The sequence below is a fragment of the Gorilla gorilla genome, chromosome 6 (assembly GCF_029281585.2).
Source record: "Gorilla gorilla gorilla isolate KB3781 chromosome 6, NHGRI_mGorGor1-v2.1_pri, whole genome shotgun sequence".
NCBI classification, from domain to species: Eukaryota; Metazoa; Chordata; class Mammalia; order Primates; family Hominidae; genus Gorilla; species Gorilla gorilla.
In genome coordinates this window covers 22,051,573-22,066,161 of record NC_073230.2, presented here as the reverse complement: position 1 = coordinate 22,066,161, position 14,589 = coordinate 22,051,573, and the positions used below count along the sequence as shown (strand labels likewise).

The 14,589-nt window shown below is 32.4% G+C and overlaps 1 protein-coding gene across 13 annotated transcripts in view; it reads left to right on the top strand.

Annotated features, from left to right (window-relative positions):
* DGKB (diacylglycerol kinase beta) overlaps positions 1-14,589 on the top strand; it is a 760,061-nt gene that overhangs the window by 283,271 nt on the left and 462,201 nt on the right. For all 13 annotated transcript variants that reach the window (XM_031013463.2, XM_031013457.2, XM_031013455.2 and 10 more), the window contains 2 exons: positions 3,815-3,931; positions 11,853-11,926. In XM_031013463.2, coding sequence (XP_030869323.1) covers positions 3,815-3,931; positions 11,853-11,926 — 191 coding nt within the window. The remainder of the gene's footprint in view (positions 1-3,814; positions 3,932-11,852; positions 11,927-14,589) is intronic.

Here is a 14,589-nt window from a genome sequence, read left to right as displayed (position 1 = left end):
CTGTTTTTAAGATTTTAGACTGGATTAATTGCACAAATTCCACACATTTACATTTTTCCCCAAAGAAATCACTTGGTTTTCTTGATGCGTGTGTCTGTGTGTTTGTGTTTAAATGAATGCTTACCATTTTAGTATTAGATACTATAATAAAATACACAGACAGATGGATACACTGAGGATTTAAAAATTAACTTGTTATATACCTCTTTCTCATAATTCTGGATTTCATAAATGAAATCTCATGAGTTGAAAACTCAACTTAGGGTTTTAAAATTTGTTTTTATTTATTTATTTATTTATTTATTTATTGAGACAGAGTCTCACTCTGTCTCTCAGGATGGAGTTCAGTGGTACAGTCTTGGCTCACTGCAACCTCCATCCCCAGACTCAAGTGATCCTCCCACTTCAGCTTCCAGAGTAACTGGGACCACAGGTGTCCACCACCATGCCCGACTATATTTTTGCGTTTTTAGTAGCGACAGGGTCTCATCATGTTGCCCAGGCTGGTCTTGAACTCCTGGGCTCCAGCGATCTGCCTGCTTCAGCCTCCCAAAATGCTGGGATTACAGGTATGAGCCACCACACGCAGCCTGTTTGTATTATTTCTGATTGTTTACACTAAAGCAATTGTTTAGTCTCCTGCCCAACTTACTTAGGGGGGTGACTACTTGGAGGGACATGATGTCATTTAATCAGCTGCTATCTCTGCCATTTGGAGGTTCTTAGAACACAAGAACTTCCCTAGCTATACGTGTGGCGAAGAGTAAAGTAATATTAATAGATGGTTTCGTAGCTCTTTAAAAACATATACTTGCATGTCTTAAATTTCCATTAAAACATAAATATATAATCTGGTGCAAATTCCCAGTTCCATTGTAACTAATCAAATTGAATTTTATTTAATTCTTCAAGTGTAAGCATTTTATAAATTGAATGCCAAACAACAATTGTTGGATAATTAGGAAAAATGACTGTATTAAGGTATATCTTTCACATTGCAGATTTTTACAAAATATTGATGCCATGTTTTATATATGTGCATGCAAGAATGCTGGAGTAAATTATTTCCACACTCACCAACAGCATTAAGTTTTTGAACAGCTAACACAAGCTATGCATTTTCAAATATAAGCGTTGAACTTTTAAATTTTAAATATGTTCCTGACGTAACCACTGAATGTTTTTTCATACACACACACATTTGGAAATATAAAAACAATGTTGATGAGTACCCAAAAAGGCAACCACAACTATTTTACATCATTCATAGTAACTGTTATATTGAATACATACTTTAATGTAGTGACAATATTACAGACTATACATTTTCTATTAAACCTTACACAACTCTGAGAAATAGGTATCACTATCTCCATTTTGCCAAAGCATAAACCCTCTAGGTTACATAATACTTAGGTAGTAGAGATGAGATTCAACTCAGGCATTCTGATTCCAAACCTCATCTAATAATTCACTCCTATATACATTATGCCATTTAACTATCTATGAATAAAATTATAATTTGCAAACTTAAAAAGGAGGAACTTTCTTTTAAAAATCAATATTTTTGCCAGAAATTATGCTTATATGAAAGTACATCACTTTCCAAACGACTTGAATTTCAGGAATCCTATTATGGCATCCATTTTCAGCCACACACAAAATATATTCAGTGTTTTTGCACCATGGAATTGCAAGGTAAATGGACTATATGGATTAGCATTTATTTTAGTCAGAGACGATTTCTGATCCATCTAGCTCTAATATATTTAAAAACAGCTTTACTTTCAAAGCTATTTAAAAATGTCTTTCTAGGAATAAATTCAATGCTTGATAGCAGAGAAGGGTGATTATACTTAATAAATGTATTGTACTTGGGCAATGATCACTCTAAATACCCTTTACGTGTAAAACATTTCTCAGTTACCCCATACATTTGCACAGGTAAAAACCTATGTTTCTAAATTACAGAAATTGAAATGGTACTCTAACAAGCAAATATAGGAACTAGGAAATATATATAGCTGAGTAAGTGATAGGAAATGTGTGGTACTAAAGCACTTAAGCACCCATGGCATGCATTGCCAATCAATTAGGACAGTTTTTCACATCAAGCCTAAAATCCCCAAGAATCCTTCTCAACAGTTGCTTCAAGAACTTAGAAAACTTTTCAAAAAAGTTTTCATTTATTTCTTCATTTATCCTGACTTTAGTTAGTCACTGATTTAGGATCTGATATAGACCAGTGAAACAAAGAAAGTTCTTTTACTTATGGAACTTTGATTAAGATGAAAGAATGCAGACAATTAAACAAATCAAATAAAAAATACTTTAGGTTGTAATAATTGATGTTTTAAAAGGAGGCTCAAGGGACTAGAGAAACTTCTCTGACATTTGACCACATCCTGAAGTCAGGACCAAGGCCCACAAATGTGCAGTGGCAAGTTTTCCAGCAGACTGCAGAATGATTGCAAGAGCTCTGAATTTAAAGCATGATTGTTATGATCAAGGAACAATGAGGAAGCCAGTGCAGCTGGAGTAGGGTAAAAAAAGGGATGAGTTTGGCTTTTGTGTAGAGAACTGAGTGTAGGGACACAAAAATGGAAGTAGAATGATTCATTAGGTGATAGTTACAATAATCCAAGCAAAAAAAGATAATGGCTGTTTAAACCATGTAATGAGGCAGGTGGTGAGTAGTCATCCAATTTGAGATTTATTTTCAAGGGACAGAGTAGGCAGGAAATTTTAAAACTAATCTTGGACATTTTACAATTTTGTGCTTTAGGCCTTCATGTGGACATTTAGAAACAGTATCTGCATGTGGAAATTAAGGCTCAGGTAGAAATCAGAACAAGAATTATACATTTAGAAATCTTCATAAAAATGAAATTGAAAGTTGTGGGAATGAATGAAGTTACCTAGGGAGTGAGGGTAGATAGAGAAGATGAGAGGTCCAAGGAAGAGGCTGAGTCTTACAGGTGGCAAAGCTGGAGAAGCAATGGGCAAAAGAGACTATGAGGGCGAAGTTGTGAAGGAAGAAGAGAGCTCAGAGAAAGAAGTGTCCTGGAAGCCACGTGAGGCAAGTTTTCAAAGAGTAAGAAGAAATCAATTCTGTCAGATGCTGCTGAAAGATTTGAGAAGATGAAGACTGATCATTAGATGTGAAACTGAGATGGTCATTGGTGATTTTAATAAAAGATAGTTTGGTGGAGTAATGGTGATACAAGTTGATTGGGTTGTGTTAAGAGAGAGTGAAAAGAGAGGAAATAGAAACAGGGAGCAGGCAACTCCTAAAAGAAATTTTTTTACTATGAGGAACAAAGTAATTAGCTGGGATGGAATGTCAGTTTTAAGATATATGCTATTTTTGATATAAATAGTAGCTTAAAAGTCCATCACGCAATTAAAAATAATTTTCAATATTGCATGTATTTATAAGCTTTTCTTAGTACTCAATACCACATTCTTTAAATTACAATCCTATACCCTTTATCTGTGTATCATTACATATGAAAATAATCAACTTTAGTAATCCTTAGTAACTTTTGATAAAGAGTCATAATTGGGCACATAGGGATAATACAATTTGGTATTCTTTCTCATTATTTCTTTAAATGGTGGTTCGATCATGAAGCTATCATATATATTGAGCCAGTTGAAAACAACAGCTTTCATATTATTCACTAGGAACTTCAAATTAGAAAGTTGAGCCTGTGTTTGTAACCATTAAACTCTTCTATTAGTAAAAACAACTTAACATTTTATTATGTTATTTTCCTAATTTTTATTTTTATCAAAATTTTCTTTTTTACAGGAAAGACAATCAACAGTGAAAAAGGAAAAGAGTGGTTCCCAGCAGCCAAACAAAGTGATCGACAAGAATAAAATGCAAAGAGCCAACTCTGTTACTGTAGATGGACAAGGCCTGCAGGTATGATTTTTTAAATCAAAATTTTAGTAGGTTTCATATTTGATACTTCTAGGCTCTAAAGGGGCATATGTTCAGCTATCAACACATTTGTTTAATCTGAATATTAGCTTAGTAGACTCTTTCAGAAAGATCTTTATTAATTTATCAAGATGTCAGTCTTACGGTTGATTGACAGAGTAACATTCTGGTTAAATTAATCATTTATGATTTTATCTCCATTTAAACTCAAATTGACAAGAGATCTTTTGAAAGATTTGCAAATTATTGCTAAATATACACACTTATTAAATACATATGTGTTATTTATTTACAGGTATACTTTATATCTCTCTATATATTTATATTTAGTATGGGTATGATATGAAGAGTCACTTTGATAGCAAAAAAGACTAGGAAAGAAGAAAATGAACTCTGCATTTTTTTCTAAATAAACAATTTTTAATAATAAAGAATTTATTGTAATATATTTCTAGCTTTCAAATTTTTAAGTCAAAATTTTAAGTCAAAATTTAAACCTCAAATATATATCTAGGTTAAATAAACACAGGTAGTCATTTTTTAATACTATTATATAAAAACGTGTAAGTTATCTTTACGGCCTGTGGCATCAAGAATAACATTTTAAGACATTGTATGGGGTGAATGTATAACATTTACTTACCTCTATTTTTTACCTGTGTTTCTTACTTCAACAGAAAAATGGTCAATAACGTTGGCTTAATTTATGAAATTGTGGATTTAAGTATGTTTTTCTACTTATGTTTTTGTGTTCCAACTGCCTATACTTCAAGTTTCACATTCTCTGGGAATATTTACCAACAATTTAACATACAAACAGTATGTCACACACTTGCATTCATTATATTTGATTTCTATCATCTTTTTTTATTTCTTATTTTATTTCTGATACTATAGATTATGTCTTTTGTATTTTTCAATATGAGAACACAGTTCAGGGCACAGAGTAGATGCCTAAATGCTTGCTTCTTTATCATCTTGAATGTCATTAAAATTTAATAATAATTTATTAAATATTGATAACTAAGTTACTGTTTTTTTATCTAAAAATCCATTGTGAATAGAAAATTTTTCATAAATTATTAAACTCATATAAAAGGAGGGAATTCTGAATAATAAAATTATTATATATTAGAGAACAGAAAATTTAATTATAAAAAAGTAAATCAAGATGTACATTTTGGAACTCATATCCATATGTTTAGAAATTTCATAGGAGCTGTCAAATATAAAATCTATCCACAATTTTATTAGCAAAAAAATTCATTAATTAAATTATCCTATAAAATTTTCATTGAAAAAAATCAACATTTTAATTCAATATGTGGATGCCTAATATTGATAAGTTTAAATCTTCAGCTACTCTGGGTTCCTGGAATGAAATTAATGAAAGGGAAGCCTAATTCTGAAATCTAATTGTATTTCACATGACTAGGCACATACTTCTCATCACAGATGGGAAGCATATATCATTTGTTAAATAGGATAGCTTAAGCATTATGATGGTATTTTATACATATTAGCTTGTTTAATTCTCTCAATAAACATATGAGATCAATACCATTATTATCATCATTTTCAAAATCATGTTGATGTTCAGAGGTAAGATAACTTCCCCAAGGACACAGTCAGTGGTAAAACCAAGGTTTGAATGAAGACCATCTGACTAGAGTTTGTGTGTTTCACTCCCAAGACACCCTGTCTCTTTGCTTAAAATTTTTTAACATGTATGTAACTGCTAAACTTCTGAACATCTTGTTCTTCTGTGTACTTTTATATTGCTGCGGGCTTTGAGATACAATTTATGTATGCAACAGAATTTTAACTCCTCTAATCTCAGTTTTCCAAGATTTTCGTAATCATACCTCAATTTGCCCAGACATCAAAACCAAAATTAAATAGTACATGCAGTGTTTTAAAGGTTTTAAACCTACATAGTAATATGTTTGATTTTATTTTCTCTTTTAAAATAATCTGAAATATTCTACCTTATTACAGCTAAATTAGTCACATTAAAAATCTTAGATGATTAACATTCTTTGTGGATGTGTTTCATCTCTCTAACCAGATAATAACTTTTTATAACTTTCTTTGGCATATGAAAGTGTCAGCTAAAATTGTGAGTGGGACAAGTATAGAAATCAGCCCTAACAAAACACTAGTTAAGAAAATACCATATGTATAGTAATAATTTTTTGAATTAAAAAAATGTTGGTATATAATCATGTGCAAAAGTCTGTTGTACCTCAGCGGAAAGGACCAAAATAGAATACACATATATAGCCACATAGTTTTGGAGAAAAAAAATAAAAGAATAAAGTTCTGGATAGCTATTATATGCAAAATGAAAAAATAGTAATTTTGTGTTGTATTTATCAATTTTAAAATACCAAAATGTTTGTTTATTATCAACAAAGGTAAAAAGATCTACCATAAAGTTAATTTTTTCCATGAGCTTTAAAAAATATGTATCATTAAAAAGCATTGAGTTGCAGCCCAGTTTGCATATAACTTCAGTGACAGAAGAGATCTACACTGCTTAAAGAAGACTATTAATCATAGTTAAGCACATTCATCTTATTTCTTTCCAGCTAACCAGCATAATGATCAGGATTATTATTTCTAATTAGAGGAAGTAATAGATCATGTATAACCTTAGGATGAGTCTCATTAATTAACCCAAGTCCTAGGGGACTTCAAATAGAGGTGGTTAGGCACTCTGTCTTTGTCATCGCTCACGCCATAGGTTTACACTTAATACATATGATCAAATGTAATTGAAACTGCGACTTCTTACCATGCAAGAGATATAAAATTACAGATGGCTCTCCCACATGTGAAGAAATAAGGAGAAAAACAGAACAATTGTTTTAAACTGTGTTTATGTTGAAGTTACCTTGTTCCTAAATATTCTTTGAGAAACATTTCCAAATAAAAGGGTCATTTAAGAAGTAACGAATCTAGTTTGTAACACTTTTAGCACAAGAAAGAAAGGAGGACCCGATATCTAAAACTGAACCAGTGTCTTTCCTCACAAAACTGCCTCTTTATTTTATCTTCCTTATTTGTAATATTTTATTCTTGTAATCACCAAGACTATAAACCATGCACCCATGCACTAAATGTAACTGTATAGTATATATGTATATTAAATTAGTTATCTCTATATAATCAATTCACTTTCTTTGATGTATGTGTGTGTACGTGTGTGTGTGTGTGTATGTCCTTTGCTCATTTTAGAATTCTCAACCCTGTTGACTGTTTCATACTTAGCACTTCATTGACATTCTAACTCTCTATGTAAACCCAGAATTATTACTCTATAGTTTTGAGCATTATAGCAACCTTTAAACTGAGTATCTCCATATACATAAAATGGTAGATAATAAATGATGTAAAAATAGAGCTGAGTAAGATAAGAAAGATCAGGGCTAAGAGTCGGAATTGTCTATAATTTTAAGAACAATGGCTAGTTTAGGCCCCATTAATAAAGTGATATTTGGGTAAAGACTTAAAAGAGATGAAGCAGTTGGTCATTTGGATATATGGGGAATGGACAGCCCTAAGGTAAGTATATGCCTAGGGTCAGTAAGAACTGTAGTTGGAGTAGGGTGGGCAAGATGGAAAGTGGTAGCAAGTAATTCAGAGAAGTAACAGGGGCTAGAATTTTTAAAGGCTTGAAGGCTTCAATAAAGACTGACTTTTGATCTGAGTGTGATGAGAAGATATTGGTGGGAAAGATAAGCAGAGGAGTGACATGATTGAATGGTATTTTAAAAGGCTTACTCTTATCAAGATTAGATTGTTGGGGAGCCAAGAGTCCAGTAGATTACTCTTGAAGTTATTCAAGGGTTATAGGATGTAGGCTTATTAGGATGGAGCAGTGGAAGTAGAGAGATGTGATGGGATTCTACATATATTTTGAGGAATGAGCAAAAGATATGCTGATGAATTGACTACAGGGTTTATGAGAAAAGTGAGGAATCGGGAACTTCTCCAAGATATTAATAGTTTGGACCATGCAACTGAAATGATGAAATTGCCATTGACTGAGATAGGGGAGCATCTGTATGAATGTTTAGAGGGAAATTTCTGCTGCTGTTAGATATCCAAATAAAAATATCAAGTAGGTAGACCAATATGTGAACCTAGAAATTAGAAGAAAAGGCAGACATGAATTTGGGAGTGAAAGGCATTGATGGCAGCCATCAGATAAGATGAGATCATTAAAGGACAGAGTGTGTATATAGAGAGAAGTGATTGAACTGGGATCCAAAACCAGTCTAACTCTAAAATCATGCTCTTTAAATGTACTGTTTTTAACTGCCCCTTTATGTGATTAAGTAAGATTTTACATGATGAATTCTATTCAGTATGGTGGAGAATCCAGTGTGAACAGTCTCCTGGAATGCCCTGCACATCAAATTTATAACCATTCTTCAAGATTTCAACTACCACAGATGCTATAAAATCTTTCCTAGACACTTTCTCTCTTCATCAGTGTTTTTGTGTGTGTGAAACCATATTACTGTATCTCAATTATTGTTTAACTGTTTTGAAAAGACACAGGGCTCTGTAGAGAGCCTCAAGCACAATGGAAGAGTCATGGGAGATTGAGAGCAGGTTGAGGGTTCTTTCATCCTTTAAACAAATCAACTAGGATGTCATCTGTTCTATATGCTGTTCCACTGCAGATGATCTCAAATGCTGTATAAATATGTACTTCAAAGAATGGTTTTCAGCTGACAGAATTTTTGACATAGTTGTGTTTTTGTCTTTCACCTCCTACTCCACCAAAATCTATAACAAAAAGGACACAATATTTTAGGATTGCAGCAAATGTATTTTCAGAATAATTGAGTTTTACATATTATTTCACAATTGTTTTGTGAAAGTAAAAATTCTAAATTCATAGACAGATTGGATACAATCCAAAAGAGAATTAGTAAGCTTGAATATAACGTTGGTACCTAACTACATCGGTACCTCAGATCCCATTTAGGTTTCATCAGTTGTCCCAATAATAGTTTTTTTCCACAAAACTAGTCCAAAATCATATTAGTTTTCTGTTATTGATGGTTGTATTGTGTATATATATATATGTATATATATATGTATATATGAGAGAATGTTTTTATATGTAGGAAATACTAATGTAAATGGGAGTGGTAGTGATGGAGTAGAATTTTGGCAACTTACTCTCAAGTGGTTGAGGGAAAAAGTTAATTGAGAGTCATTGCAACTTTTCTGTAAATTTGAGAGTTTTTCAAAAAAATAAAAATATTACTGTAAAATTTAAAAAATATTAATGTAAGATATTTCCATAAAACTTTATTCACCAAAATCAGATATACTGAGTTTCAGAAACTAAGAAAACTATTTATATTCATTTTGTCAGTAGACATGTTTTGCATTGCAATACAATGCAAAGATAGTTCTTATTTGATTGACCTCTTTGAAAACCAGAATCTGGAATCAAACAGATCAAATTAACTAATTGAAAGACTACATGTGATAATATCCACAATTTTACTTATCTCATACTTTAAATGTTAGGACTGTCTGAAAATGAACTCATACTCAGTAATGAGAGAAGTATTATGTAAAATAATGGTTGCTAATTGATTGATATTATTCCTGTATATCCATATTGGATATTCAACTTTTGCCACTCGTGGAATATCATCATTGCTCTAAATTCTTTAAATTCTCTGATTTTTCTAATACATTTAATCTGTTTCTCCATTTAACTACCCCTAAAAATTACATCAAGATTTTGTGTTTTATTTTGAAATGCCTTACTGACTATAATCTATTCCAGTGGGATATTTATTTTTTCATAACAGTATATAACTTAAAATACAATTTTAATTCCCCTTTACTTGACAATTTATAGTGATGTCTATAAATATTCTCACAATTAAATATCTCTGAGAGACATTTCAAAACATAGTTTGAAAATAATTCCATATATTGGACTCAGCATGAATTTTTGTATAATCTCATATAGTTATAAAATGAATGTTGACTTTAGGGAGAAAAGGAAAACTCATCCTAATGAGTATTTGGGTTCAGAGTTAATACTTTGCTCATGCTTAAAAATCTGTTTACTTTGAGATTCCCATTTCTACTTAAAAAGCAGTAGAAACAGTTCAAATTGACTAAAAAGTCAACTAAAATCTACATCTATTTATTATTGCATATTTGCTTATGAAAACGTTAGGAGTTTCAATTTGTAGTAGGATGAGAAATAAAGAAAATCGAACACAGGTTTTTAGATATAGATGTTTTTTTGATTTTAGTTTTTAATGGGAGGAAGGGGTACCCGTTGCAATCCGCAGCCACCATGGCTTAAAGATAATAGGCACTTTATGTACATTAATTGATTGCACACATTTGGTTCAGGGGAGACCTGGGAAGTTAGTGCATAAGTTTTTCCTGCTCATCCTTCTCCCAGCTGAATTGGAGACACATTAGGAAGAAAGAAACTTTGTCCTCTTTGCAATGGAAAGTAAAATAGAAACAGACACAGTAAATTATAATGAGAGCTAGTTGGATATGAATAGAAAAATTACGAGTATCTCAGTCAATCTTCCCACTTCGGTAATGTGAAGATTTTAACATTTCCCCATTGCCTATTCTCATTAGAAAAATGCCATTTTACTAAAGAAGTGGAGGAAAATATGTTAGTAGAATATTTTAACTTATATTGTTAAACAGACAGGAAGGAAGGGCATGATATGGTAAAATGAGTGTTTTTAATTGTCTCATTAAACATTTAAGAATACTTTCTAGAGGAGAAATAACACTGCAGTAAAGATAATTTGAATGTACTTTCAAAAAAGCAGATTGATCCAAAACTGTTCAACTTAGTATTTAGAGGACACAATTAGCTGAATACTTCTGTTATTAAATTTTTTTCATCAAACTGTATTTAGATGGGAGTTACATAGGGTTACATTGAATAGGAATACTTTTATTTTAAAAAGTCTGTTATTTAACATTGGAATCAGGTAAGAGACAACACTTGTCATTTCCCACACTACGTAAAACAACTCTACCCACAAAAATACGTGCTATCACCTTACCTGCTTTATTTCCCATCGTGGCATGTTTCGTTACTAAATATGTATTTGTTTATTGTATATTTCTCCACTATAATATAAGCTCCATTAGGACAGAAAGTTTGTCTTTCTTGTTCAACTGAGAGCTGAGCTGTGATGAAAGCAGTAGCACATGACGTATAGTCGAGTCAATTCGTGTTACCTGAAAGAGAGATCAATAGTTAATGGACTCTACTTAGCAAATAGACTTGATTAACTAGCAACCTATTCAGCAAAGAGGAAAAGAAAGCACTGAACAAATTGTGTAGATAAGGACTCTTAGGCCAAAAGGGACCTCAAAGGATCTTATTGAGTTTCTTTCCAGTTCACAGGTGGTTGGGAAGATGGATTCCACACATGCCTCAAAACTCTCAATTAGGACTCCTGCATAAAAGGAGGCCTCTCTATAAGTTGATCTCTTTCTTTGCTTCTCATCCCTTTTTCCTCAAATTCTGCTGTATTCTGGCTCGTTCACTTACTGTCTGAAAATCGTAACTTTTTTTTTTATCTTACAGGAATTACAAATGTTATTCCCTCTTCCTGACTGCCTTCCCCTCGGCCCTCTACCTAGATAGGCATGCCTTTCTTTGTGGAGGAGGTTTTCCTGTTGAACACACCACACACACACACACACACACATGCACACACACGCACACACTCACACACACATGCACACACACACATTGTGGAAAGTAATATTGAAATTGCATATTGGTATTTTATAATTTAGAAATAACAAGGAGTCTTCTTCATGTATAATGGGCCTAATAATTTTTCCATGTATATAACTTTTCTTATAGGTCACTCCTGTGCCTGGTACTCACCCACTTTTAGTTTTTGTGAACCCCAAAAGTGGTGGAAAACAAGGAGAACGGTATGTTTTTTGATTGATTTTACTGTCTATGTCATGTATATGTAAAAAAATAGACAAAACTATGATGTAAAAATGCTTAAAAATAATTATTCCTCTCTGCTAATTTTAATGCAAAATAGATGATGCTAGCATTTAATATGTTTATATGATCTTGTTTTTAGGATTGAAATTTTAATACAATGGCCTTTTGTAACTATTTTTACTATTATAGCTCAGGTGTTTGAATTCTCTCTACCCCACCTATCACCCCTATCCCCTAACAAAAGTCTGGCTTCATAAATACTGTTGAATGAAAATTGGTTCTCTAAATGGTTAACAAGATGAATCCACATAAATCATAATTCAGTACTGAGGAACCGAATTTATACCCAACATCTAGGCAAAATATATTATAATGATTTTCTGCATGTGCATTTTGGAGAACATGATGCCATATTTCCTGGAGAAGTACAATATATTTAATTGGAATAATAATGAGCTGCATTATCAGGTATTTCAGCATTCTGGCTGATAACATTTTATTTTGTAATGAATGAATGATTAAATCATATTATTTAATACAAATATGAAAATCACTACATTGAAGAGTAAATCTTATGTCTTACTAAAGATGACAGTCATAAACAAAAATGCATTTATACCTGCCTTAATGCTTTTTAGATAACTCTCCTAATCTCAACCAAAAATAAGCAAGCAGATGAAAGCACTCATAACAAACATGACAACAGTATAACAGATTTCCTTTGTGGCTCACCAAATAGCAAAGTTGAAATGTTTCCATGAATAAAGTAATTTTTTTCTACCATTTAACTTACCAGCTTTCTTTCCATGAAATGAAGAATGCTTTTCATTATTGAATCAACAAAACGTTTTTGCTTTAAAGAGTGTAAGATTATTATCCTAGCACTTTGGGAGGCTCAGGTGGGCAGACCATGAGGTCAGGAATTTGAGACCAGCCTGGCCAACATAGTGAAACCCCGTCTCTACTAAAATACGAAAAAATTAGCCAGGCATGGTCGTGGGCGCCTGTAATCCCAGCTACTTGGGAGGCTGAGGCAAGGAGAATCGCTTGAACCTGGGAGGTTGCAGTAAGCCAAGATCGTGCCACTGCACTCCAGCCCAGGTGACCGTGTGAGACTCTGTCTCAAATAAAATAAAATTAAAATAAAATAAAATAAAATAAAATAAAATAAAAAAGTAAAGTAAAGTAAAATAAAATAAAGATTTTTTTCTTTTCATCAGTATACAAGTTATGTTTTACTCCTCTAAACGTGATAGAAATTATTTTAAATAATGTTTTAATAATTAAAAATATTCCCAATGCTTTATTAAAGGGAATAGTTTTACTCATAAAATAATAATTAAATAATAATGCTGAAATTACTTTCTTCTTTACTATTTACAGTCAGTTAGCTGTATATGTTATTGATAGTTTAACAAAAAAAGAAAACTTCCCACAAAGGATTAGATGAGACTTAAATCCACATAGGAAATTACAGAATATTGAAGTTTGAAGAGAAAAAAATAGTATTTTCAAAGGAAAATAATTTTTCTCCAATTAAGATAATAGGAATCATGTAGAATGACCCTTAGTTGAGTATTTGCCTTCCCTTTCTACCAGTACATATAAATAATTTTCCCTAAATTGAAAATATACATATATATATAGTTACACTAAAATGTTAAGTAAATTAAATTTACTGGGGGCTTCAACTTCGAGCTCTTCTATATACACATCCACTTGTGTTTTGTTCTTTATTCATTGACTGGGACCACGCGAAGTCAAATGAAATGTAAATATGTTTTAAAGGTGATCTGTTTTGAATGCAAACGTAATTTTTCTGCCTGCATAAGAGGCACCTTTCACAAGGTGATCCCGTTCAGTGTTTTCCTTTCCAAATTTTTTGGCTTTTTTGACTTTGATATGTTAGATAAGTTGCAAAAGGTCACAGAATCATAAATCCACATAAAGTTTTCCATATCAATCAATAAGTCTGAAAATGTTCGCATATGTGTTCAGGCAGCAATGCCTAGTTGAATCCAAACTCTACTAGTGACTGGGAATAAGAGGCATAATACACAGTCATGCAGAGAGGCAGGGACATAAATAGATCTATTGCAATACCATATATTACAGGTTGAAGTAGAAATGTTTAAAATAAAAGTGCTATCAAAGTTCAGAGAAGGAGATAACTATCTCTGAAGACCAAGAAGTCTTTAGAGAAGAAGGAGCTTCTTTATAGGTTCTTATATGGTAGATGTTTGCCCAATGAAAGAAGGAGAAAGGCAGACTTGTGAAATGGCAGGGTGTCAACCAAGAGGAATTTACCGGGATGACAATGTAAGGAGAAAGAGGGGAAAGATGAGAGAGAAACTGTGGCTGAATTGTGAAGATGTCTTAATTTTATATTGTGAATAACTGGACAGTGGCATAAACTTTGCATCATGGATAAGGCATGGCTGTACTTGGACAACAGTATAGAGGAGGGCTGGATTGCCAAGAATTTTATAAAGCTGGTGAAAGAACTTGAAGACCTTAAGTAAGGCAGTGGGATAGAATAGCCAGGTTTGATAGGCATTTTTTTTTTAGTTTGTTGCCAAGGACAACGTCAGATAGGGTATTTCCTAGGTTTTCTTTTAGGAAGGTGCAGAGTTGTCCACTA